At 37.3% G+C, this 25,308-nt stretch overlaps 3 protein-coding genes and 2 long non-coding RNA genes across 11 annotated transcripts in view; 2 read left to right on the plus strand and 3 right to left on the minus strand.

Moving 5' to 3' along the window:
- Positions 1 to 1,417: 1,417 nt before the first annotated feature.
- Positions 1,418 to 3,348, minus strand: LOC149041709 (uncharacterized). The gene is made up of 2 exons (XR_016179165.1): positions 3,190 to 3,348; positions 1,418 to 2,938 (listed from the first exon to the last, which is right to left on the minus strand). It is a non-coding gene; the product is annotated as an uncharacterized LOC149041709 (long non-coding RNA).
- LOC113666326 (alpha-1A adrenergic receptor) lies at positions 2,513 to 13,734 on the plus strand. 7 transcript variants are annotated; one of them, XM_089180514.1, is made up of 3 exons: positions 7,029 to 7,315; positions 7,513 to 7,657; positions 12,316 to 13,734. In XM_089180514.1, the coding sequence occupies exon 3, from the start codon at positions 12,318 to 12,320 to the stop codon at positions 13,377 to 13,379; it is 1,062 nt and encodes a 353-aa protein (XP_089036640.1). In that variant the 5' UTR covers positions 7,029 to 7,315; positions 7,513 to 7,657; positions 12,316 to 12,317; the 3' UTR covers positions 13,380 to 13,734. The 7 variants fall into 7 exon arrangements, with proteins under 7 accessions (XP_089036641.1, XP_089036640.1, XP_027037902.2 ...); XM_089180515.1 differs by lacking the exons at positions 7,029 to 7,315; positions 7,513 to 7,657 and adding an exon at positions 2,513 to 2,708; XM_027182101.2 differs by lacking the exons at positions 7,029 to 7,315; positions 7,513 to 7,657 and adding an exon at positions 7,805 to 8,152.
- Positions 5,507 to 7,769, minus strand: LOC149041710 (uncharacterized). Its single transcript, XR_016179164.1, has 2 exons — positions 7,633 to 7,769; positions 5,507 to 6,641 (listed from the first exon to the last, which is right to left on the minus strand). It is a non-coding gene; the product is annotated as an uncharacterized LOC149041710 (long non-coding RNA).
- An 807-nt stretch (positions 13,735 to 14,541) lies between the features above and the next one.
- LOC113666327 (PEST proteolytic signal-containing nuclear protein) lies at positions 14,542 to 18,735 on the minus strand. The gene is made up of 5 exons (XM_027182104.2): positions 18,646 to 18,735; positions 18,412 to 18,560; positions 17,900 to 17,980; positions 15,617 to 15,675; positions 14,542 to 14,991 (listed from the first exon to the last, which is right to left on the minus strand). Exons 1-5 carry the CDS (start codon positions 18,707 to 18,709, stop codon positions 14,862 to 14,864), a joined length of 483 nt encoding a protein of 160 aa, XP_027037905.2. The 5' UTR covers positions 18,710 to 18,735; the 3' UTR covers positions 14,542 to 14,861.
- Positions 18,736 to 18,753: 18 nt separating this feature from the next.
- The window catches only part of LOC113666328 (uncharacterized), a 15,481-nt gene continuing 8,926 nt past the window's right edge, over positions 18,754 to 25,308 (plus strand). The window contains exons 1-6 of the mRNA XM_027182105.2: positions 18,754 to 19,263; positions 21,015 to 21,161; positions 21,703 to 21,858; positions 23,270 to 23,399; positions 24,340 to 24,610; positions 25,037 to 25,079. Coding sequence (XP_027037906.2) covers positions 18,913 to 19,263; positions 21,015 to 21,161; positions 21,703 to 21,858; positions 23,270 to 23,399; positions 24,340 to 24,610; positions 25,037 to 25,079 — 1,098 coding nt within the window. The 5' untranslated portion in view covers positions 18,754 to 18,912. The remainder of the gene's footprint in view (positions 19,264 to 21,014; positions 21,162 to 21,702; positions 21,859 to 23,269; positions 23,400 to 24,339; positions 24,611 to 25,036; positions 25,080 to 25,308) is intronic.

Below are 25,308 nucleotides of genomic sequence, written 5' to 3' on the forward strand. Positions count from 1 at the left end.
TCGTGAAAATCTATTGATTCATAAACGACTAAATAGTTACATTCAGGAGAAAGGTTGGAGCACGCAGACAGAATTTCCATATTCGTACCAACCAGCTTTGAAAGCATTGCCAGTAAAACAAATATTGATTAATTTTGTTCTACTGGCATTCCTTTTTGGACAGTTAGTTCCGATCATCAACTATCACCTGTTAAAAGTGATCACCTGAGCGTTTGTAATATTTCGCCTCACCCTTAGAATCGTTTTTGAGATGAATTCTCTGAGCAAGTATTGTCCTTCGCAGCTTTGTTTGTCGTCGTCACGCAACGCGCTTTCTCCTCCACCAAGAAGTGAGCTGATTGAGCGACAAGACCGTACAATGGCTGCCAAAGAGACTACTGCTCAAGATCAGAAATCTTTAAATCCCAACTTGGGGTGCGAAATGGTTTGTGGCCTCCTTGGAGTCGTGTATCCCAGTAATCTGTCAATCAATATGTTTTGAACCCTCACTGAATATGATCCTCTATCTCTCTGTGGAAATTACTCGGGAATGAACTCTAAAACCATCAATTTATCCTTAAAATGTTTGAGAAAAGGAAATATTAGATTAATTTGAGTAAATTAAAGTTAATTCATCAAGTTAATTCCACACTTCTAGCAAAAGATATTTCAAACCAATATGTTCAAACTTTAAACTTTTTTTTTAAATTTTTCACCAAAATGAATTGGACAAAATCAAAATCGAGGACAGAATTTCCACTCCAGAGCACCTACCGTTGCTCGAAAAAGGAAACTGTAATCTTGGCATCGATTACAGCAGACGATATCAACCCTTTATGTCTTATGACAATTGTCAGTAGATCACAGGCTGCATATAAGATGAGGCTTGAGCAACCTCAAGCAATGTTTTCTTTCTATCAAAGCTCTTGACCAAAACTTCGGAAATACGCTAATGAAAGTTTTGACATCAAACAGTTCTTATTGTCTCTAGCTACGTTCTTTATCCTTAAGGGGTGCACCCCTCTATTGGATGATGTCACAACGGAAAATCACGCACATTTACAGGCGCATATGAGCCATGGGGTAAAAATGAGATATATACAGTGGTTGGAACGGGCCAACAACGCTCTCAAGCTCTTCATGGTGGTAAAATTAACAAGATTCGTCTTCCTATTCGTTCAGTTTTCAAACTTTACCCCAATGGAATTGTTGTCAACTGAAATGTTCTTCCAGTTAGTTCATTGAATGAATAGTAGCCTGCGTATTATTGTTGATCTTGGTTGGTGACGGTTGGATAAACATTCTCAACTCAGAAAAGTAAAAATCCCTGCAGGTGCTTTACAATAAGGAAAATTTCAGAAATTTCTCCGATGTTAGCTCACCTGTGAGAATCATTTCTAAGCTTGTATTTCATCCGTGACCCTCAGAGAAATTTAAGTTGCTTTTAAGAGAAGTTTGATTTATTCCACCTGCCCAGCCCACCAACAACAAGATACAGCTTAATAAAACTATTATAAGAGATGATTTAGTTTTATCAACCGAATTGAAAATGAAAATCGGCCTCAGCCTTCAAGTGTTTTCTTTAAATGGAAAGCTTATTAACTCGTTAAATGTTGCAACGAAATTTCCATCGTCTGTCATTGTTACTGAAGACAATAAGGTGCCGGGTTTTTAAATCGATATGTTATCCGTATTTTCCACTGAAATGTGAACAATACTAAGCAGTTAATGTGTTTTGACTTTACATTGAATGGGATCCAAATCGCTTATGTGCTGCAACTTTTAAAAAAGTAGTGTGAATTTTAAAACCGTGAAATTATCATCTTCAGGTCAGGAACAAAAATTGGAAGAGATTGGCATTAAGAGAGGTTTTTGGTTGTCTTTTAACCCTTTAGGACCAAGTTTTTAGTTTTCCTTACTGTCAACCATGCGATTCTTATAATGTTAATTCAGAGAATTTAGCATTGGATCAATTAATCATCCCCTAATTGATATTTTTCTCTATTCTCTTCACTAATCAGGTTGATATTGTATTGATATTGTAAGGAGAAATTCTGTCTTGGTCACTCATGGGAGTTAAAGGGTTAAATCTATACTAACTCATCTCTTGCATTTAAGCATCATTCAAAATATGTGCATTAAAATGTTTGTATCATTCGAAGCATTCTTCTATAGCAGATCTAATCAACGTTTAGTCAATAAAAGATAAACGAGAAAAACAGAAAAGAGTCTCTTCACCGTAGAAGTAGTAAACACTTTATGATATTTTTACATAAATCGTCTCGCCACTTGAGTTTTCCTAGGTCAATCTTCGTGATCCAAGATTCTTTATTTTTTCTGGCGTGAATCGCGCTTGTATGTACCCCCTCTGCATGACCTAATGGAAGATATACTGATGACAGGTTTTCTCGAAAAGTCCAGGCGGACAGCTTTCTTGGCGGCGAGCGATTTTCGGGAATTTCATTGGCCAGTCTGCAACAGTTCTTTATCCCCCGATGGGTTTTCATTACAGCATTTTAACGACGCCACTCATATTTCATCAATGGTCTTTTGCGGTTAAGGTTTCAAGCTGTTCAGAAACAACTTAGACAGCGTGTTTAGTCTCGTGCGTGAAGTAAAGCACCAGAAAACTTCGAATAGTATGTGGATTGCACGGAATGATCATGTCTTCTTTTGATGAGTGAATGGAAGACTGCTTCTGGAGCCGATTTGTTGTGCAATTAGAAGAGGTGAGAATAACTTAATAACTTAATGTCTCCCGTAATAAAACAAACTCTGCCAACCTCGCCAAGCTGGTGGTTGGAAGTTTTACAACTGCGTTTGTGTGGCGAAAATGGCAACTGACCAGACTTGTGTACTGCCTTTACTTTCTGTATCGGTGCTACTTTGACAAACGGTTCTCTTGATAGCAGTTCCAGCTTTTAAAAACATTGCTTTGTTCCTTCGCAAAACAAGCTCGCTGAGTGAGAAGAAAAAAATTACAGTTTACCGGTATGTTTTAAGAGAAAGTGACTGAAGAAGTCGATATTACACGAGTCCTAAAAAAAAGATACTCAATCAGATCAACGCCTGGGAGGCAAGTTTTGTTCCAGCAACGCTTAACTCTCGTCAATCATCAATATCTTGCAACGTCTGTTTGCAGATTGTAAAAGTCTCTATTAGCGTTCATTCTTACTAAGTCGTAGAAATAACAATTGAAAATGACCTTACAATTTAAACCTCCATCTCTTCAGTTTGACGGCCGATCATGTTCGTGAACCCGGCACAAACAACTTTTTAAACATGTTACTTTGACGGCGTATGTCCTTCCGTTCAGCGTTTGTCACCATTTCTAACCAAGCCGGTAATAATTTCCTCGACATATGTTTCCTTTAGAATGGAAAAATAGCGTTATGCAAATTCTACTTAAAATGCCATGTCTGACATTGTCTTCATCTAAACAGGATGTTATTTTCAACCTCCAACAGCGCTCCTCTTTGTTAAACGCGTACCGGTGAGAGTGAGATAAGAAACTTTAGTTTAGCGACATCATGAGACCGCTGGTGGTATCAGGGAAATTAAGGTCCACCTACATAAGATTGTTAACTAGGGAATATTTTGCGTCTCAGAGGATTTTATCTTCCCATTCGGAGATTTCAGCCGCTGAAAAGCTATGGACGCCAAGAATATCTACACGCAACATGGTTAACATTTGGGTTTCGGTTGAATAAAGAAATCAAGATCTTTTTTTCGAGGGAATATTTTGGGTATGATCGTATTCGGAATCTCAATTTGGCTGCTTCGAAGGTTTCTTTTCGAACACAATGTGGTGAAACTGTCTGTTTGGTATGACTGAAACATTTTCTCTTGTCTTGGAAGAAATTTATTAATTTAAGAGCCTATTACATTAATCGAGAGGTTTAAAACTTTTTATATACAGAACCTCCATTTCCCATTCATTAGAGGACTACTCCATTGAGTACGTCACTCACATATTGAATGAGAGGACTTAATGAGCCTAACTCCTTAGAATTTGCACTTTGGAAAAAGCAGCCACTTTCAAAGCTTTGTTGAAATCAAGGAAATTACCAGTAACGATAAGAAAATTGTCAAAAGAGAGACTTTTTGTTTTGCCTTCCGTACATTTGTGATAGTGACAAAAATCCCATCGATAATTTTCAATTTTTGCGACAGTGCTGTCTTGAGAAAGAATTGACTTACTTACAGGAAGAGGAAATCGTGTTTTGTATCTATATGTCTTTCAAGTTTGTCTCTTTGATAGTTTTTTTTTTCTTGATTGCCCGTCTTTTAGACTGAAACTCAAGACTTTTTTTGACGTTCATCGTTAATCTAAGAGGGTGCAGAATTTTAAGGAGACCGGTCTTCTTTGGAAAAAAAGTTAATATTATCAGTGAATACGCGAAACAATATTCTGTTCTTTAGGAGACAAAACGATCGAACTAAATTTAATTGGACTTTCCACTTCCCGATTCTGCGCGCAAGACGAAAATCCCCCGCGAGCCGTTTTACTTTGCGCAACGACAACACAAACAAAACATAGGCATGCTACGCATGCAAGAGTTATTTTTCGGATGGGTGGTTTGGAATGAAACGCCTAGTAAGTGATGTGTGCATTTTTGTAAGAGAAAAAGAGCATTTGCCCGTAGCACATTTTAATTCGATATCGTTCAATGAGGAGCAAAACAAATCTATCTGAAATAAACTCAGACCTACTTATTTTATGGTCTATTGCCACTGGTGTCCGAATAATTGAGACCAAACAACAGCCTGCTCGGAGGCTAAGATTACATTATGGTTACTGTTGTTCCTTCGTCAGATCAAAATCAAAATTATTCAGTTAAAGCTAGTTGCCTCAGAAATGTTCTTTCACGTAATTTTGTTGTGGAAACGAACCGAAATCTATTCAGCTCCAATAGTCTCTAACCGAAGATGTTTCACGGTCTCTTTCACGTAGGCATAACAACGTGGGCTCCTAATTTGGTTATTGCCTATCTGAACTTTGCTCCGTACTTGCAGAATATGTGATAAAACGTCTAAGCACGTGAAAAATGCGTGGAGTATTGACTAACAGTAACTTTTACTTCCACGTGAATTTTTTTTCCGTGCGGTAGGATTATGTCGTAAAATTTAACTTGTATACTGGAATATGGCACTCATCTGAGAAAGTCTAGTCAATGGTGCCAAGTCAACGCTTTAATCGCATCGGGAAAACAACGTTTAAACACAATATGTAATTCGTGGAGAACTTCGAAAAGGAAAGAAACGGATATTTAATATGGCAATCAATGCAGAAAGTAAATCTAACTTGCTGGTCTTTACAACCTTCGCCAAAAGAGCAACCACAAGACAAAAACAAGATTATCAATGAAACAAGAGAAGATTGTGAGTTAAATAGGCCAATGGTAGATAAAGAAAATCACTTGTGTTCCATGGGCCACAAAATTGCATTATCCTTTGATTTTCTTCTACAACTCTCGAGTTTAAGTGAAACAGCAATGTAAATTAGTGAAAATGATGTTACCAGAGAGAGTTTAGTTTGTTTATTTCAGTAATGATATTTAAATTAAGTGAAGTATTTATTTACAGCATCTTCGTATATCATCTTGCTTAAAAACTTGAAAGGACAGTCAAACCCCTCTTGTGCAAAGATATTTGTTGCAAGGGCTCAGTTGAATGATCTACCCTGACACAACCGAGTCCATTAGGAGCGAGTTATTTACTGCTATGCATTTCCGCTAATCCACGTTATATTTCGGCGCCAGGTCCGTCGATCGTGCCCTATATTTACTGAAATCCGGACTCGAGTAACTTAATATAAAGGTGGGGTTAATTCACCTAGTTTTCTTCTTAAGAATCTAGTTTTCCTCTCGAAGTTTTCTGTCTCTCTTTCTATTGGAGGAAGTAGTGTGTATGGTTAATAGTATAGCGTAAAAATTCACTTCCTTTCCTTCCTCAGAACCTAGTTTCCTCTCCAAGTTTACTGTCTTTCGTTCTGTTCGAGTAAGTAGTGTAAAAGGTTTATAGTACAAAAACTACAAAATTTATCTTACTCTTTCTTGTCTAGCACACGCGAAACTGAAAAAAAACCTAAAAACTGAAAAAGGGAAATCAAAATACTGGCTGAGTTGAAAAATCAAAGGGGCCAGTGGAGCCTGGCAGCACATTTGAAACTGAATTGACAAGATATCAAAGTCTTTAAGGCACAAAATGTTTTCTAACCTTCCCCTATTAATGCCGAAAACTGCAAAAAGAAATATAATACCGACCGAGAACAAAAGATGCACTCCTCACTTCGAACTTCTAGAGACAGGACCTAGGGTAGAGACGAGCCAAGATTTTCAATCTTTCGGCGATCTACAATACCTTTCAAAGCCAAGAATTCTCCACAAAACCTATATGCTAACTTTTCAACAGCGAAAGTGTTTAATTCACAAGCTTGCGAAACGTGCGCGCTGTTAGCCATTTTCAGGACATTTTCTGTCTGGACGTCTGAAATGCATGGTCGATTTAAATGTAGCGTGCGTCACGCACGAAAGTCCCGGATGATGTCGCCTCATTCTGCGCGATGCACAATCCACTGATCCGCGGACCATTTTATCTCTCCCCATCTCCTGGTGTTAATCTCTTTCCTGATTGGTTACTCCCAATTAAATCATCAAAACCTTAAAAAAATCAGACTGATCTAAAATGGAACATGTAGGAATTTGATTCATCTAATACTAGAATACAGTCGAGTTACTTGTGCTTCATACTTGTAAATGTAACCAGAACAATACGTTTTTAATGTTAATATATACCATTAATACTGCCGGCCTTATATGAGTGTTTTCAGTATTCGCCATTAGTAAGAGAAGGTTAGAAATGCGACTAATGATAACTTCTTATTATAAATGTAAAGTGAATACCGCAAAAAGTGTGATATTATTATGAAAGCACTCACTACATCCGACTTTGCTTAATGAGACCACCGTATGTTACCCTTAAACCAATCAAGTGTTTAGCATTAACTAACCATGGTATTTGTTTAAGTAATTGCTCCTTGAGCATATGAAAGCTGGTTTCCATAGAAAGAGAAATCAATGGTCTGTGTAATCTGGGAATCAAAATTTCTCCTTCGGAGTATGCCTGTGCGTCCCAACTGCGGAAAAACTTCGTATTGAAATTCAGTTATGGCCGATATATATCGCGGATTCTTTGAGTTTATTTTTATTTGAAGTATCGGGTACTAGCTCGAAGTACTACCTCCATATTTCTGTCGTCGGAACAGAACGGAACGGAACAACTATTGTAACTCGTTGATCATAAGACGAACTACTCAAAAGACTTTCACTTCCAGGTGAGAGATTACGATTGAAGCGAGGAGGGTCTATTGTTTTACTCGAAAAGTTAAAAGCTGTACCTTCTATTTTGCTGCAAATTGACCGCCTAAAATAATCTTTCTCGGCTTGAAAGGCGGTCCTCAGACTCTTGTATGCAAATTTCAGCTTACTCTAAGAGTAATTGTTCTGAGTTGTAAAGTATGTTTTTCAACAGACGTGTAAAAAGGCGTCTTATACAGCAACAAGACTGCGGTTGATATAAGCTTCAGCCTACGAAAGATTGTATTTTGCGACGGCTGGTTCTGACTTTTTACGGCCATGTTCAGTTTCTTACCTTGTAAACGAGCTAGTTTTCTGAGGTAAGTATATTCCGTGCGCGAGATACTCAGTCGGGCTTGAGATCGAGTACAAATGTTTACACCTATCCTTGGTGACAGAAAAACATTTCACCGTATCATCAATAAATTCTTGCGAGCCAATGACACAGGCAAAGACGGAAAGAGGTTGGAGGATCTATTGAAAAGAATTGCCAAGTCTCATTTGTTTTTCAATGGGTCTTTGCTGCAACGTAAGCGACCGAGTTTGATACGCTAAACTCGGACACCAGCTGTCGAGCCATTCTACTGGCGAATTTAAAAACTTTTATTTTTCTCATGCCCTCAACTTCCCGAGAGCCTTTTCTGATTGTTTTTCCGTTCAGCGCCAAAGCCTTCAAGAGAGTTTAGATGATTGCAGTGTTATTCAGTGAGGCGTTTCACGGTCCGAACTCGTATCTAGCAGAGGGAACAATCTTTAAAATCAACACAGTCTCAACTAGTTTCACTTTGTTATAGAGCTGATCGCAGACAAAACAGGTAAGAAAGAAGTTATCAAAATGTTATCCATTTCCTCTCCGTCAAAATGTAACTGTTATTTATTCAATTATGTAAGCGTTTCGCTTGGCTGACTCCTCGTTGAACAGCGCTTTAAACCTTCACGGTAAACTGGAAAAATTTCCAACATATCAAAGACTTCTTCAGCGCGGAAACTCGAAAATATTTCTCAATTTTTGCATTATGCAATTAAATTGTCAAATCCTGAAGTATCCGAAATCTGGTCTCGTTGTGTACATTAACTGCCACAGAAGAAAGAAGATGCATCGAGTTCAGAACAGACAGTTTAATTCTCGATCGATTCACTTTTGATCGCAGCACAAATCATCAATCTTGCAGATGTACAAAAAAACGTTTGTGTTTATCGAGCTATCAAAAGCTTCATATTGTAATTCAAAATCACAATTTAAATCAGCTTTTGCACAAAGCTGTGTCCCGCCTGTTCTGAACACATTTTCATTTGCGCCACTTTGAGGCGGATCTGTTAAATAATTCGGCGCAAAATTTATGACTTCGTATTCTTCAATAAATACTTTTTGTCCCTCCGATAATATTTAGATTAGTCAACGGCAAAACTCAATATTTCGGTAGTCAATTGCTGAGCGCAAAGGTGTATATGTCATGTTTTGTACTTAAACAGCACGATATGGCCTATTTCACAGACGATCTACCACAGTTTGCGCACGTAATTGCCCAACTTTTTCCAGGGGCGGAATATTTTTAAATAGGAATCAGCAACAATAAATCGTTGTAAATTAAAGAAAATCTAGCTCGTAAATGAGCGGTATCTTGAAAGTTGAATGTTGTTGTGTAATCAGTGTACACATAGCAGCAAAAAAAAAAGTGGAAAATTAGCAACCGTAATTGAAGATAAGTAAACAGACGAACGTTTGGTCTTTTTGTTTCCCCGCAAATAATGATTTCAGAAAAGCAATTATGCCAAAAAGACTCATATATGTTTAGTTTAACCATGTCCTGTGCAGGTTTGTCTACAATGTTGTTAGCGTCGCCGAGATTCGCTGCGTTTCGAATGGAAAGTTCTCAAAGATACACTTCGTTTATCATAACTATGACAGACAGGCATTACGAAACAATTCATTAAATCAGGCATTTCAAAACCCCATTTTTCAGAATACAATTTAGGAAAATCAAAACCTAATTCGTTACCTTAAGTACTTCTCAAGAAGATAAATCATTATTTTGGGCGTTAACCAGCCTCTAATTACAAATTTCGAGATCAAAGCCTCTACGGTTAGATAAATATCAAAACTCGGACTAGTAGCTCTTATTGCCGCCTTTTTTGGACGTTAATTTCAAGTAATTATTACCGCTACTTTACAACGTTATTATTGAATAAAATGATGAGTTGTGAAGCCAGATCTAACGATATAAATGCATGGAAATTCTTGGAACACCTTACTCTCAGCGAAAGAAGAGTCCTTGATTCAGAATCGCGCGGACAAAATTGCTGCAGAGGAAAACTATCAAGAAGGTTTAGATTGTTATTCTAAGACTCGACGATGGCGCGTCCAACTCGATAAGCTGATTCATTCTATTATACCGTATACACAAGGTTCAAGATCGTCAAAATTAATTTAAATCTGAGATAGTTTAGTGGTTGGAACTTTCAAGCGTGTTAATGACCACGCACCTCGGCCAAGATATTATATACTGTGATTCTTCACAAACGCTCTCGTCATTAACGACTCGGAATCGGTGATTTCCTCATTTCATTCTCTTCTCGCACCGAACACCTGTCATCTTCAACAAGGCATTGTTTTTCTTGGAAATGAAAATTTACTTTGCTCTCACAACGTGATTCCACAATATTTTCACGAGCGAGGAAAAAAGAGAAAAAACATATCACGCGCCTTTCTGTATGCTTATCTCTAAATATTTGATTTGATTGCAGAGCTAACTTAGCCAAAACTTAAATACTTTCCGCTTTACACTTGGCCCCCGCAGCTGAGTTCAGTTTTTTTTTTCTTTTCCCGTGAAGAATCCATTAAGCTCGGTTGATAAAACATGGATGTTTGTCCAGCGGGAAATATAAACATTCTCGAGTATTATGAGCGGGATAAATTCTCTTATCTTATCTCGTGATCACTACGTGAAGGTTTTTTCAGATTGCGCTTTCATTGCCGTCCCAGTTTACTATTTTTCCTTATTAATCAAAGATCCAATTAAATAAAATTCTCGCCTTCCGCTGAAATGCTAGCGAAAAGCTTGATCCAAGATTTTCCCTATTCGTTTTTGGTATATACCCAACTCCTTTGTCTCGCTATTACACCGGTTAGGTGAGACCAAATAAACATCACTGACGCAGAGAAATTTATTTGGAAAGTCGTTGACTCAATAAACAGCACTGTCAGTAAAATGCTATTGGTTTCGTACCGAGTTATGGGTCATTTTGCGGCAACTGTGCAAGGCAATTACATAACTCTACCAGAGCCTAAATGCGAAGGACTACCACAACATTTAGGGTGTGTGCGGAAACTGAAATTTAATTTATGATAATTCAGTTAACACAAACCTGACCAAGCAACGATTATCATCATTAAAGTATTTTTCATTTTTTTTTTTTTAATTTTACAGCTTGAATCTAAAATCAGTGTCACATATAACGCTTTTCCTCTACAAATTGTTCCCTGTTAAGTTAATATGTAAGGTTTTTAAGGGTATTTGATAAATTTTGGCACCTGTTAAGCGAACAGATTTGTAATCCTTCCAATGACGGCCGCTTGAGTTAAGTTTTGAAATCCTTTCTTTGTTTTAATTAGTATGACGTATTCTATATTGAAGAGAGATGACAAAAAAAAAAACATGTTTATTAATTTTCATTCTGAAAGTTCTCTTTTTTCATCATTTTTTAATAAAGTAACCTCTGTTAAAAATTCTTTCAATTTTCCTGATCACAATTTAGACCACATCTAATTTTCACGTATGTGCTATCAAGTTTCAAAACGAAAAGAAAAGTTTTTGTTGAAAAATACTAACTCGTGAATTAAACCCCGAGAGATTTGCGGCCGATATGTTAATCGCCTGTCCTAATACCTAGTATTTGAGTGGAATGAAACAACTCATTCATGCAAACAAATGGTTTTCATCTTGTTGCACTAATCGACGCTTTCCTACCAGCAAAAGGAGTTTTAAAAGTTTCTCGGACATCAGAACAGAGAGGGTGAGTTTCACTACCAACTAGAGACTTATAAAGCCTAAGACTGTTAGGACAGCGGGAGCACTCCGTGCGAATTATCTCTCTCTCGATTTCAAAACTTGAAGGAAGGGCTAAGTCTCAAAGGTAAGACTTGGTTTGACTAGTTAGTTTCACTTAAATCATAACAAAGGAAAGAAATTGATAATTAAAGCTTACTACCAAAGACACCTTTTTTCAGCGCGTAGTTCATATCTGTAAACTCTCACGACGATTGGACGAATTCGGTTGCGATTCCGTTCTACAAAAATCAACAGAAAACAAAAAGCCGTAAAGTTACAAAAAAAAAAAAAAAAAAAAAGAGTCCTCGACTTCACCTTTGAACTTAAATGTCACGCACATCGTTCGAGCAACAAAATTGTCGCGAATATTTCTTTATAACTGCGGAGAAGTTTGAATTTTGTAAATACGATTAACCTCTTCGACGAAAGCCGTGATACATTAGCATACGTCCCCGATCGCTCAGTTTTAATTAGGATTGCACTGTATTGTACAGGGTTACCACAACAGACATTAAGGTGTTAATTACTCGCACAAAATAATACAATTCGTACAGTTTCTTCCAAGCGGGTTTTTCCTGAAATGGTTTACAACAATACGATTTATGAAAAACAATTCTGCAACCGAGCACCAGGCTAGGAAACGAAGACAGCATTCGTAAAAAAATAATAACCTTGGAAAAAAAAGCGCCGGGAGAAAATAGATGGAGTAATCTGTTTTTATTTTTGGAAATTTTCTTCAGTTGTTCTATTCTATGGTCGGAATCAGCATTTTCAGATTAGCTCACACGCAGTTCTTTATCAATTGGATCCGATTTTACCTACGTGAAGTACACGATATCAAACTGTTCGAAGGAGTGAGTCTTCTGCTTTGAAAAACAGGTCGGTTTGGTATCTAATGGCTAAACTAACATCCATGATTCTCTTCACAGGAATGAGGAGACTCAATTCTTCATTCACTTTGAACTATTCAACGACACGGTCGAATTTATCCGATTGGATCCCAAATGAGCAGAACATCTCATCAGGGATCATTATTCAGTCTGTGTTCCTAGCCCTGGTGATAACTGTCGGTGTGGTCGCTAACTCCCTGGTTTGTCTTGTGATTTACAAGCGAAGAAATCTTCACACGGTCCTCTACAGTTTCCTGGTGAGCCTCTCCGTGTCTGATCTTCTTCACTCCGCTCTCAAGATGCCTACAACCATGCTATCCACTCTACACATCCGCTGGTATCCTCATCCGTCATTCTGCTACATCACCACTCCCTTTGGCGTCCTTTTTGGTGCCGCCACGGTCTTCAACTTGTGCGCAGTCGCTCTAAACCAGTACTTTATCATCCTAAAACCACTTCTCTACCCCATGGTCATGACAGCCAGGCATGCGCGTTACGTCATCGCTGGCCTTTGGGCGGGAAGCATAGTGATCTCTCTTCCGCCGATATTCTGGCGCTCAGCTGACACCATTTGCAAAAGCGGAGCAGTCTCCAACGACAACTATCTTTCTGAAGTGCTTTATTTATCAGCCTTGTGGACATTTGTGGTCATTATTCCAACCGTCGTCATGGGTATAAGCTACACCAAGATTTTTTTAGAGGCGCGTCGCCAAATTTTCAAAATGAGAGAAGGCACTCAACTGAACGGCGAGTTACGAGCGTCCCATACGCGCAGAAAGGAATTTCGCGCTGCAGCGCTGCTTGCTTTAGTCGGTGGCATTTTCATATTGTGCTGGCTACCGTTTTTCGTTGTTCAAACTTTACATAAATTCTCCGCTGCAAACATTGCACCATTTTATTTTCGTCTATTCCTTTGCGTCATGTACTCAAAGTCGGCAATCAATCCGTTGTTGTACACTGCTCTGAACAAAGAACTGAGGAAAGCGTTAATTCAGTATTTGGGTCTTCAAAAGAAAATCTCTCATGACAGTAAAGCTCGGGTACTGAATACTCGAATGACCAATCTCAAAAATGGGTTAAATCAACACGAAAGCCTTTTGTAAATAGGTGGCGATGTCAATAGCACAATAATTTTAATCTTACAATAAGCATATTTAGTATTTGTTTCAAGGCAGCGTTCTCTGGGAAGAAAACACGTAAAATTTGGTGAACTTGAAAGAAGAAATGTTAAAGCCTTTAACTCCCAAGATCTGATTCTTAACTCTCCTCTCTAGCTGCTACGAAATTCCTTATAGAATAGTTACAAGAATTTGGTGTTAGATCAAGTTAAACACTTCTGCTTGATAAGTTTGAGTATTCTCACTACCTGTTTTCTGGATAATGTATGCATGTTATAGGAAGAAGTTACATGTTCATAACTTCCGCGAATTAAAGGGTTAAACACCCCGCGAGTAAAAAGTTGATAGATAGGCCTTGTACCTAGCTGCGCGAGTCGAAGTAACATCGAAAATACATCGACGCTGAGAAAGCGATAGAAACTAGCGTAGATTCATGTCGCACTCGTTCAGTACACTGGATGAATCAGTTAGGTCGAAAGCCTAGGACAAAAGTCGCTAGAAATTTCAACTTGTGCACCTGGAGACAGAATGTGCAGCGAGTCCGAAAGTGACGCTACGCTCGAGGATACTCGTGCCCATGTGATACACGCGAGGATACACGTGCCCAATTCCGCGTGCACTTACCACAACCACGAATACGAAGGGGATAGTGAAAAAAAAGAGTTAGTATTTCTCTTTGAACAGAATGAAAAAAAATATATATATTTTTGAAGTTCCTTGTCTGGTACCTCTTGGCAAGAAAGTTCTGCAAACTGCAAATTTAGTAATTCTTATGCTGATCTTCTGCTTCAGTTCCAGAAAGCTGAAAGAAACCCTCAGTATTCAAATATAGAGCTTGCTTCCTGTTTTGAGATTTTTACACAAACACTTTCTACCGCAGTTTCCTTCTCTTTTAAGATATACAAAAGCGTTCCATTATTACGAATTGTTTGGAAACCAACAAATTATTTCCCTATTTTTCATCAAATAATGATGGCCTGAAACTGTCTTCAACGTTGACACACGATTCATTACATGACTTCTAAAGAGAAAAGTTTATGATTAGTTTGTCGATCAAATGTATCTTTATAATGGCAAAAAATAAACAATCTGTCAATAATTTGTTTTTCTTGGAGGGCAGGGTATTTCAAAATGAGTTAGCATATCATCAATGTTTAACTTTTTAATTACAAACAGTTTCTGTTGTCGTCTTTTTCTTTCCAACAAATGTGGTTACTGTTTAGTGTTGTCTCATTTCAAGACGTGACACCGTCAAAGCATTACCCCTCAGCTTTGACACCAATGGTTATTCTACGTGCCTATGTCTTCCGCTAGAAAAAATTAACGATCGAATAAACCCAACCTTGCACCAGTTAATGAAAGGAGTTTCACTTGTGAAACTGAAGCAAGGAACCAATAGAAGGCAAACCTCATATTGGCCAAGGTAAGTTATATGGAAAGAAGTGTGCTGAAGTATAACATCACGTTTCATTGTTTTGCCTCATTGGACCTTGATGGGTGTTCTAGTTTAAAACTCTTTTCGCCTGCTTTCCGATGATCTGTAAATCCTTTATTTCCTTTGTTATAAGAATTAGGCCCTGCTGATGTGGGAGTGTTTCTGAAAAATACAGAGTAGAAAAAATAATTAATATTATTTCCAGATGCAATTATCATGAATATTTAGGGGGAGAGAAGGACAACTTTTCCGGTGGAAAGTAAGGGTGAAGTCTTTACTTGAGCCAAATAGCCTGTGCAGTCAGAGCTTATTCTGATTTCTACTGCATGGCACCCAGGAGTATTACACCCCCCCCCACCCTCCCCACCCACCACATTGGATGCCAATCCAGGTTACCTTCCAGCATTTCATCAGGCTCCTCTGACAATTTGCCTGCACCTCTACACTCCTGGGTGGGGCATGGTGCTGTGTAAGTTAAATTTTTTGTTCAAGAATACAAAATAATGCACCAACTATTAGACTACCATCTACCACAATGGAAAGCAAGGCTAGGCATCATTTTTGCTCTCTTAGCAGCATTGGGTTAGGCTGGTCACACAAACCTTCAAACAGGAGAGCAGTGTATGACACAATTAAAGGACATCTAAAGAGTATGGTTAAGCACTCTCCAAATTAAGATAACAAAGTCAGTAGAAGGGACTTATTTGTTGACTTCAGTCTAGGAAACATTAAAACTCAGGCAACCAGTCTGCCCTAAAATTCACAAGATGTGACTCTAACACTGTACCTCCCTATATTCCTCATTCTCATTTTAGCTTCTGCCGGCATCTCTTCTTCGTCATCACTCTATAAGAAATGATAAGCCAAGTAGTATCACATTACAAAATAGAAAGTTTTTCATCCAACAGGGACTTTTGAGCTCTTAAAAGCAAGAATCAGATAACTAAGGTAGAGGTTTAAATCAAAGACAGTTAGTGTCAGTCTACCGCCACCCAGAACACCATTGGCAGCCACTTATGGAAAAGGTCATTGCAACCCATGAATGAGGTCTGCACATAGGCTTACAAGCCCTGCCAAAGTTTACCCAGGATTTACCCCTCAGTAAGTTAATTTCAGAGTTGCACCCAGTTTCCCCGTCTAACAGTTTGCCGGGATCCAGTGAGGGAATCCCTATTGAAGTGTTAAGTGTATTGCTAAAGAACACAAAATATACTTATTCACAATGATAATCTAAGACACACACAACCAAGAATCCAACAATACTTTGAAAGTTTCAAATTAAAGAACTATTTGAACCAAAAGATCTGTATTACCTTTTACCCATTCCAAGGGCTTAACACTTTCAAAGCCCTTAGGAAACAAACTACTTGCTACTAACCTTAAGATTGAGAACAATTCCAAAATAAAATACAAGATGAAATTGTATGTGGAATTTAAATGTAATTTCACAATTCCCATGCAATAAAAATTTTAATAGCAATGAAGAGAACTAGAGGTTGTATAATGACACTAGAAGGTAGGGTTACAGACTGTTTGATTTGCCTCATATGAAAAACAGAAAACCTGCCACACAACACATACTTATGAATACCCTGATCCACAAGAGAAAGATGATTAAAAAATATGGTCACGTTGACATTCCACCAATAAATAATGGTAACAAATAATAACATTAACAATAATAATAATGATAACAATAGTAATATAATTATAATTCAAAGGGACAAGGTCAAAAGCCTTATCGTTATCGTATCCTCTGGGCTTCAACAATGATTACCCACCAATATGCTTTTTTACTTTTGCCTGTTAATCATAAATAATTTTCTCATTTTATTGCAACCTGATATTTTGAGACTTATATTTCATACAAAAAGGTATTCAGCATTTCAAGATATTCCACCATTCCACAGATTCACTGTTCCTCCTTTCCCCTGTTCCATCATTCTGTTGATTAACTCAAGGTATCATATTTCACGGCTTGCCTGCTTCATAAATTTAGTGGCTCTTTTTGGCATAAGTTGCTGACTCAATCAGTAAAATGCTCTCTTTTCAAAGAAGAAAAATTTCCTCAAAGCTTTCATGATGTGCAGATCACATCTATTGAGATATTTCTGCATAGAAAAGTTTTGATTTAAATCATGCATTAGTGGATGCCACTGTGAAATTATTTTGAGAAGTTTATCATCTTTTTTTACTAGTGTCACAGCAAGAACTGAAAAGATCATATCTTCCATTCCACATAATTTGCTGATTTAAACAGCAAAATGCTCTCTCTTCAAAGAAAAAAGTTTCCCCTAAGTTTCATGATGGATCAATCACACCTAATATAAATTTTCTGCAAGAAAAAACTTTACCACAATCCTGAAATGATTGTGAGATGTTCATTGTCTTCTGCTGTCTCTTTTAGTGTCACAGCAAAAACTGAAAACATAATGTGCTTGTGGCTATGAGCCACAAATCACAAAAGAAGAGCACTCAACTGTGTACCGAGTGCAACTGTCTAACAACTAAGATACTCCAAAACAAGCAATAAGTAGCAGTGGGTCAAGATTGGAATTCTATTGTTACACTCACTCATGTACTAATCCAGAGGACATATGTGGCTTTGCCTCTTATATGAGGTAGTGGCCACAAAAATTCACCATCAACAATAAGACATACAGTAAGAGCAACAGGCTCCATAGAAAATTCACCTTACTCTAAATTAAACTAAACCCCTATGAAGTCTGGTGTTATGTCTATTCTTTAACCATTTAACTCCCTTAAGTGACTATGACAGAATTTCTCCTCACAATGTCAAAACAATATCAAGCAAACGAGTGATGAGGAAAAAGAAAAATAGTTGAGCCAATACCAAATATTTTGAACTAAGATCATAAGAACTGTACGGTTGACTGTAAGGAGAACCTCTAATGAGATTCGAGAGTGAAAAGGTTAATTTACAATGTACATTGCACAGGGTCAAGTTAAGGCTCTCCTAGAAGATATTTAAAGGCCAACAATATTTGCTGGTTAATCATGTTTATCACAAAGTTAGGCCAGTAAAGTTCAATCTACAAATTAGAGATACCTCTTCATTAAATGCAGATGCGACAGACCCCTTCTTTTCGACCAATGCTGGTTCTGTCTTTTGTTTTTTTGGATCAGATCCCTGAAAATTAGAGCGTAATAAATGTTAACCAAGAGTATTACAATACTGATGAGAAATTACATTTATTTTCATTTATTGCAAGCGTTTTTGTCCAATTTGAAACGGGTGAAGCTATAAATAAGAAGTTAGCAGACTGACCGAAAAAATAGTATTGACACAGTTCATGATAATTTGTACAATCAAGCTCTTGTACCCAAAAGCTTACCGTAAGCAGACAGTTACAATTTAATGACGCCTCATGGCTCTTAAAACATAAAATTTAAACCGCTTAAAGGATATTTATTTTTTATCACTTCCGCGTGACCGTCCGCGTGCTTTCTTCAATAATCTTGAAGCATGTGAGATTGGTGCTGTTTTTCATACAAATGCCCATTGTTGTAACTGTCGGCCGAACTTCCGAGGAAGACATTTTCATAAAAGTAAACAATTACCAGTTTTAAGCTGACTCCAATTGTCTTCTTCTGCTGAGAACCGGAAATATTCATCGAGATTTTTGGTTTGACGGTGAATTTGGGGGTTGCAGAAGTCTCGGAAAGCTTTCTTTTCTCACCCGAAGAAGGGACCTTTAGCGTGGTGTGGCCTGCACATTAGACACAGAGACTGCACAATTTCAGTAAACCTGAATAATTAAATCATCTCTCCAAGACTAAATTTCAGAATAGGACCTTCACTTTCATCCTTCTCTACCAAAAGCTTGGAATCACCAGTGTTTTGGACTTCTTCCGCCATCTTACTAGGTGGCCTCGCAGATGCGGAGGCCAGGCTGCCAAGGCATCGGAAGTGCTTAGTTGTTTTCACAGCGACGCAAAGGCTGACTTGAGAACTGCCGCCTTTTTGATCGATTTCTGTGGTCTTCCGTATGTCACTTTAAACTCTCGGATTATCCTATTCGTGTTCTTCGAGATGTTCATAACTTTCGAGCGAGATAAGATATGAGTAGCTCCGTAGAAGATTGGCTTCGATCGCTCGGTTTTATTCACTACACACAAGCCTTTCTGGATAATGGCTATGATGAACTCGAAATTTGTAAAGAGATTGGGAAGGAGGATTTGGATGCGATTGGTGTTAGGAACTTCAAGGACAGGACAGACATTCTTAATGCTGTTGAACGCCTAAAACAGAGTGGCACCGCTGTGTACTTTGTCCTTGAAGGAGGTGACATCGAACCCTTACAAGCACAGCCCGAGCGTGATACGTACCCCCCAGTTTCATTGAAGATGATGTTGCACGATAAACTTGAAGAAGACAAAATCGATTTAACCACACATCCGTACTCTAAACCGGTGAGTACTATGAAATATTAGTTTCTAGTTCCGAAATAAGATTTTCGATAATTGGAAGAGCTTTATCTCGATCTGTTGGAAGAATGTTTCAGTTCAAGCTAGCTGGCAAGAACGCTTGTCTTGTGTGTAACACCCACGTTTGAGAAGATTGACCATCATATTGGCTAATATACACGGTAAATGTCGATCAAACTCGCACGCAATCCACTTTACATCATAAAGTAAACACTAAATTTTGTTAGGATCGTAAAAAGTATCCCCTTTTTTTTATACTTATCTGCATGTGGGAAAATTTCAAATGTGCGCGATGTGCGTGTCAGATTCGAAACTTTACTGTTGAACAGATTCATTGGGAAATAACCTCCAATTTTTTCGTAGGAAACCACAAATCAGGTCTCAGTAATTGTCCTTCTTTGTATGAAATTTGTTTTTCTTTTCTCATTACCAGAAAATTGCTTGAGTGATCGCTAATGATTTTGAGGCCGCAAAATTATTTAATTCTTGAACAATTACTTTTTTCCTTGTTGTGAGATAAAGGCACGGCTCTATAATCGGATAAAAAGTGTCTATTTGCCTCTAGCTGTCAACACAAACATAAATTTACAACCTCGGGTTAACCTAACGCTTCACAGAGGGCTACAGTAATTAGAATCAACTTGACTTTCATAGTGCGAAAATAGACATGCTGTGCCTTTCTCAGTGACAATAAACCACTATACAGTAAGTGTTTGCCGTAAAATTCCTTTAGTCAATGTTTTTAAAAATTATTTTGATCCCGAGTTTATTGTTTAAATGTCTTTTTATGATCTTGAAGTCCTTCTCATTTAAAGATTTTCATTTCCTCACTAAGACCGTAAATAATTATACGTGATATTGTGTCATAAAAGATTTTAACTTAATGATCATGATATGGTAGTATGAGTTTTGGCATTATTGATATTTGTTTGAATCAAGCGCTTAAAATATCTCAGATATCTGCTATTGTCTTTTGTATTTTAAATTAATAGTAATGTATTGACAAGTTAATCTGAAACCCTGATTCACAAAGGAGTCTAGAATATATAATTCTGTGAAACACAATACATTTAAGCCCCTTTTCAAACCCTCTGACTCCCAAGATTCTCTGAAATGTCTGTCTTTCATTTCCTAGAATGTTACCACTTAGAATTTGATGTCAAATCATACAAAGATCTCCCAGTTTATCTTTCTCTTAATTACAACACCACTCTGAAATCACCTGTGATCCTTGCAATTTGATTGACTCTCATCAGTGGGATTTATCCATGAATCGCACTATTTTATGCTCAAAATTGCATTTTTTCCCAGTCAATAGTACAGCTGTGCTAAAACAAGACAATCGATTAGATTCCAATGTCTATTTAAGAAATCAATCAAATTGCAGAAAAATGAAAGACAACTTTTTGCGCTTTCGTAAACTAGCTTGATACTGGATGAATAAAATGTTTGTATATTAAAAAAAAAAACTTATTTTAGCAACAGAATTTTTTTATTTCAAAATATAGGTAAGGAAGTCTACTGTGGTAATTGAACTTTGTGTTGGGCAAATCAATCTTGCACTGTGTGCATGTTTGATTTTGAGATCACGCATATGATTTCAGACCAAATTTCACTCCACTGAGTTCAATTACCATTATTTATTCTCATAACCAGTCTGCTGCCTTAAGAAGTTATTTCTCCTTCATTATTCCAAGGAGTGAAAGGGTTATTAAGCATAAGTATTTTTCTCATAGGATGGCTCTGAGGGATGTCTAGACACACTTGTAACCATCTATGCAGATAAGTTTTACACATATGAGGAACATGTGCTGAGAGCTTTAAGAATTTTACGTCAAAACAAAGTGGAAAAAGAAGGAGCATATAATGATTCCTCTTCACAGGTTTGTTTGTCATTTTGTTTTGCTTGTTGTTGGAAGGAGTGACACAAATTTTAGCCTTATTCTAGTGTGATAAAAAAATCTTGTTACCTAATTTATATAACTCAGAAATTGAAATACATTTACACTTTAATTTTTTTCCTTACAAGGTAATTTTCATTTCAGTGTTTGTTTACACTTCAGACTATTATTTAATTGATATCTTTTAAAGTGTTTATGCTATAAAAGTACAATTTAGACAGAGGTGAACAAGTCACATAATATAGAAAAGTATAAAAACATGTGCTGTCACTCATTCAAATTTTTTTTATCCTTAATTACATGTAGTTTTTACTCATTTGCTTTCGAAAATTGGAAAGGAACTCATAACAATTAATTTTTGTGTCATATTACCCTAAAAATATATACTAGCATTCCTTCTATAACAAAATACTATTAAGTAATTTTAAATTACATATTATCTCTGAACACTTTTATTTTGTGTATTACAAGTGTTTCTACATATCAGTATTGATCAAAATTAATCAACCTCATGTATCACTAGGTTTCGGGTCCTCCTCAATCTCATAACAGACATAGTTCAACAGGGCATTCTTCAAAATCAAGGCATTCGGGTGATCACAATGAAGAAGCTGCCTCAGAAGACGACATTCATCATAGATCTGTCTCTTCAGAAGACCCAGCTAGTCCAGCTGGGACAGTGAGTACTCTTCCAATAATCTTATGGTTTTATTTTTGTCCTACTGATTTCCAAAGAGAGAAATTTTACCCTCCATGATTGGCAGCTATCTAATGTTTCAGAAAAGTAAAGCTGTTATACAGGCTCAGGTGGCCCATGGGGCCGGCACTTAACTCTGGCTTCCTTAGCATGAAGCAGCTAGGAGTATTACTACTGCCCCCTGGATGAGATGTTAGTCCATTGCAGGGTTACCCCCAGAATATTTGCTGGTACCCATTTGTACACCTGGATGAAGAGAAGCTCTGTGAGAGAAAAGTATCTTGCCTAAGAACACAACACAATGACCCCAGCCAGGGCTCGAACCCAGACCACTCAATCTGGAGTCAAGCGCACTAACCATGAGGCCACCACGCCTCATTTAATGTTTCAGAGGAAAGCTTGATTTGGTGCAAACTTCATTAAAATTCAACAAAGTACATGTAGTATGTTGTTGTTGAGAGGCTAGTTTGCAATTATGTTAAAGACCTGTACATTGTAGATGATTGAGTCTCAGCTTTAACTTCTATAAATTATCTATACAAATGCACACAAATGAAAGGAAATATGAAAGGAACAGTTCTCAAGAATTGGTAAACAAAACATACAGGCTAAAGGGTTCTATTGTGCAGTGTGGTTGCCCGGGTGAGAGTACACTTAGTCCTGAAAAGGACTGTTGTCGGAAAGGGTGACTGAAGTTTCAACAATCTGAGAAATCGTCATTATGAGAATCAATGGAAGAGTTGTTTGTTACTTGTAGTCCAGCCTCTGATTGTTTGAAGGTCGAATAACGCTATCCACAGGATAAATCTCTATCCAGTGGATAACGCTATAATTATGTTTTGCTATCACTTATCCGCTGGATATCGATTTATCCGTTGGGTAGCATTATCTGCCCTTTATACAACTGGGCCCAGTGCTGTAAGTCTGGTTTGGGAAAAATGATTGGTTGGCTTTGACTGGATGCTATTGGCTTTACGATTCTGGTGTTATAAGTCAGCTGTGATTGGTTAATATTGACCTACTGAAAGTTGGAGACATTGGTGTTGGGAGTCTTATCATTATTAGAAAGTAGTTCTTGCTGTAGATTTAAAATTGGATGAGTTAAATTAAACAGAAATTGCTTATAAGGTTTCACCCAAGCACACACCATTAATTTTTCATGTGTGCAGGAAAAAGAAAAAGTCTCATGTTAGAAATGGTCAATATCTAAGTTCATTGGACAAACAAGCTTAACTTAAACCTTTCTTCACTACACATATGAATCATTAGGGCTTAAGTATATACAAAGTTGGTAGCCCTGTAAACTGTGCTAGCTGCATTGCACAGTTTTCCTAGTAAATTTAAGTAGCCATCAACTGTCTGTTGTGCTGTAGCTGCGCATTTTGTGTTTTAGGGTTTAATGCTACCTGACTACTTGGATGTTGACAGCCCAGCCCAGCGCGGAAAGAAGGAAAAGAAACGGAGGAAAGTGGAAAGAAATACTAAGCTTTCAAGGAGTTTGGACTCCTTGAAAGAGTTACATGGTAAAGAAACAGATCTGTACACTGTAGCTGATAAATCCTGCCTATATGTGCCAGCACAGACTTTAATCAGGATTTGTTCACAGTTCATTTCCAGTTGTTAGGAGGAATGAAAAATTTTGCACCACACAGAAGAATACACAGGGAATGATTCTGATCCTTTTGATGTGGACTGCAGCATCTTAACCCTTTAACTCCCAGTTCAAATTTGTCATTCTACTTACTGTCAACCATACAATTCTAATAATGTTAGTTCAGAGAATTTCGTATTGGGTCAATTTATTATCCCCAAATTGATATTTTTCTTTATTCTCATCATTCATCTAGTTGATATTGTATTGATATTGTAAGGAGAAATTCTCTCTTTGTCACTCATGGGAGTTAAAGGGTTAAATACAACCTATGTGCTCCCACCCCCTCAACTTTTTACTTCCAGGGGTGGGCAACAAGAAATTTCTCAAACAATATAGATATGTTTTCAAGTATAAAGATGATAAGAAGAAACGAAAACATGACAATGGCGATAAAGCTTTATTTGACACAGAATTCTTAAAGCTAACATTGTAAGGAATGTAAAGAGTACAGTGAAGAGAATTAATGTTTTGATCTTGAAGGTGAAAGGGTTGACCCTGTCACTCCCAAGATCTCATTTGTAGTTCTTCCTACTGTGTGCCATACAATTCTTATAAATGTTAGTGTGGAGAATTTGATATTGGATCAACTAGTAATTCTCTAATTGATATTCCATATAATGTTAAAATGTTTCTTTATTCTCATCACTTGTCTGCTTGATTTTGTATTGATGGTGTAAGGAGAAATTCTGTTGTGGTCACTTGTAGGGGTTAAAGTGTTAAATGTTTTTTGTATTAACACCTTGTTGTGGTCATAGTCATCTGTTGCATATGGTTGACATTTGCTCATTTTATTGTATTTTACTTTCTAGTCAATGTGGAGCCAAAGCCCAGGGATAGAGAAGCTTCCTCTTTAAAATCCAAACCATTCAAATTCAAGCTGTTTCATGGCAGCAAGAAGAAGAACCATGGAAATGAGATAAAGAAGCAGCCTTTGGAAAAAAAGCTGTCAAATCAGAGGAAGGAGGATTATGATGTGCTGGCATCAGCCATTAAAATGGGAGAGGAAGATCGCATGGCACTCATGATTATGGTCAAACAAGGGGAACTCACTGTAGAAGAAGCTGTAGAACAGTTGAAGAGGTATGTGTAAGGTCAAATGAAAAGTGGTAGCCATTAAAACTTCATTATTTAACGTAAAAGTTTCCTCATGATCTGCCAGGCTTTAATTGAGGAGATTTGGTAAGGGACAACTTATTATCCCTTTGCACCCTGACATCATTATATTATGCATACATGTATTCTCCTTACTGTTCCCTATATATTTCCTAAGATACCATCAAGGAGAATTTGTTTAACAATCAAGAGCTTCAGATCTTTGGTTGGTGATTGTTTCCTTTATTTTCGTGACCTTGATGTGTGAATCAGGGTTGATTTTGTAAGGAAAAATTAGATACTAATCACTCCTAGAAGTCAAAGGGTTCTTGGTACTCTTACCATGAGAATTATACAGGGATTTTCCCTTTTTCCCTCAATGAATAAACCTGAATACATTGTATGCTCTTACAGGTATGAAGAGGACTGCAAAAAAGATGATAATTTAAAACCCAAGGTTTGTCTCCCTGTTTTGTGTTTTTGGTTGTTTCTGCTTCACACATAGAAGAGGAGGTAAATGCAATTCTATAATACCTTACATGATGTTGTACTGAGGAACAAGACAGTGTAATAATCAGAACATTTCTGAAATACAGCTGTAGATGACTTGTTGTATCAGATACCAACATTCAAAACAGACTTAGGTGATTCCTCAGAAATAAAGTTGTCATTGTAACTTTCTTGTT

The sequence above is a fragment of the Pocillopora damicornis genome, chromosome 8 (genome assembly GCF_964200805.1).
Source record: "Pocillopora damicornis chromosome 8, jaPocDami1.2, whole genome shotgun sequence".
Taxonomy (NCBI): domain Eukaryota; kingdom Metazoa; phylum Cnidaria; class Anthozoa; order Scleractinia; family Pocilloporidae; genus Pocillopora; species Pocillopora damicornis.

Bases quoted from the DNA above. Each gene is read 5' to 3' on its own strand.
- LOC113666326 (XM_027182098.2), top strand. From the start codon at position 12,282: ATGGCTAAACTAACATCCATGATTCTCTTCACAGGAATGAGGAGACTC.
- LOC113666327 (XM_027182104.2), bottom strand. From the start codon at position 18,709: ATGGCGGAAGAAGTCCAAAACACTGGTGATTCCAAGCTTTTGGTAGAG. The intron at 17,981-18,411 runs GTAATTGTTTAC...TCTAATTTTCAG, and splicing joins TTGGAGTCAGCTTAAAACTG to GGATCTGATCCAAAAAAACA. The intron at 14,992-15,616 runs GTACAGTGTTAG...TGTATTTTTCAG, and splicing joins AGAATGAGGAATATAGGGAG to AAACACTCCCACATCAGCAG.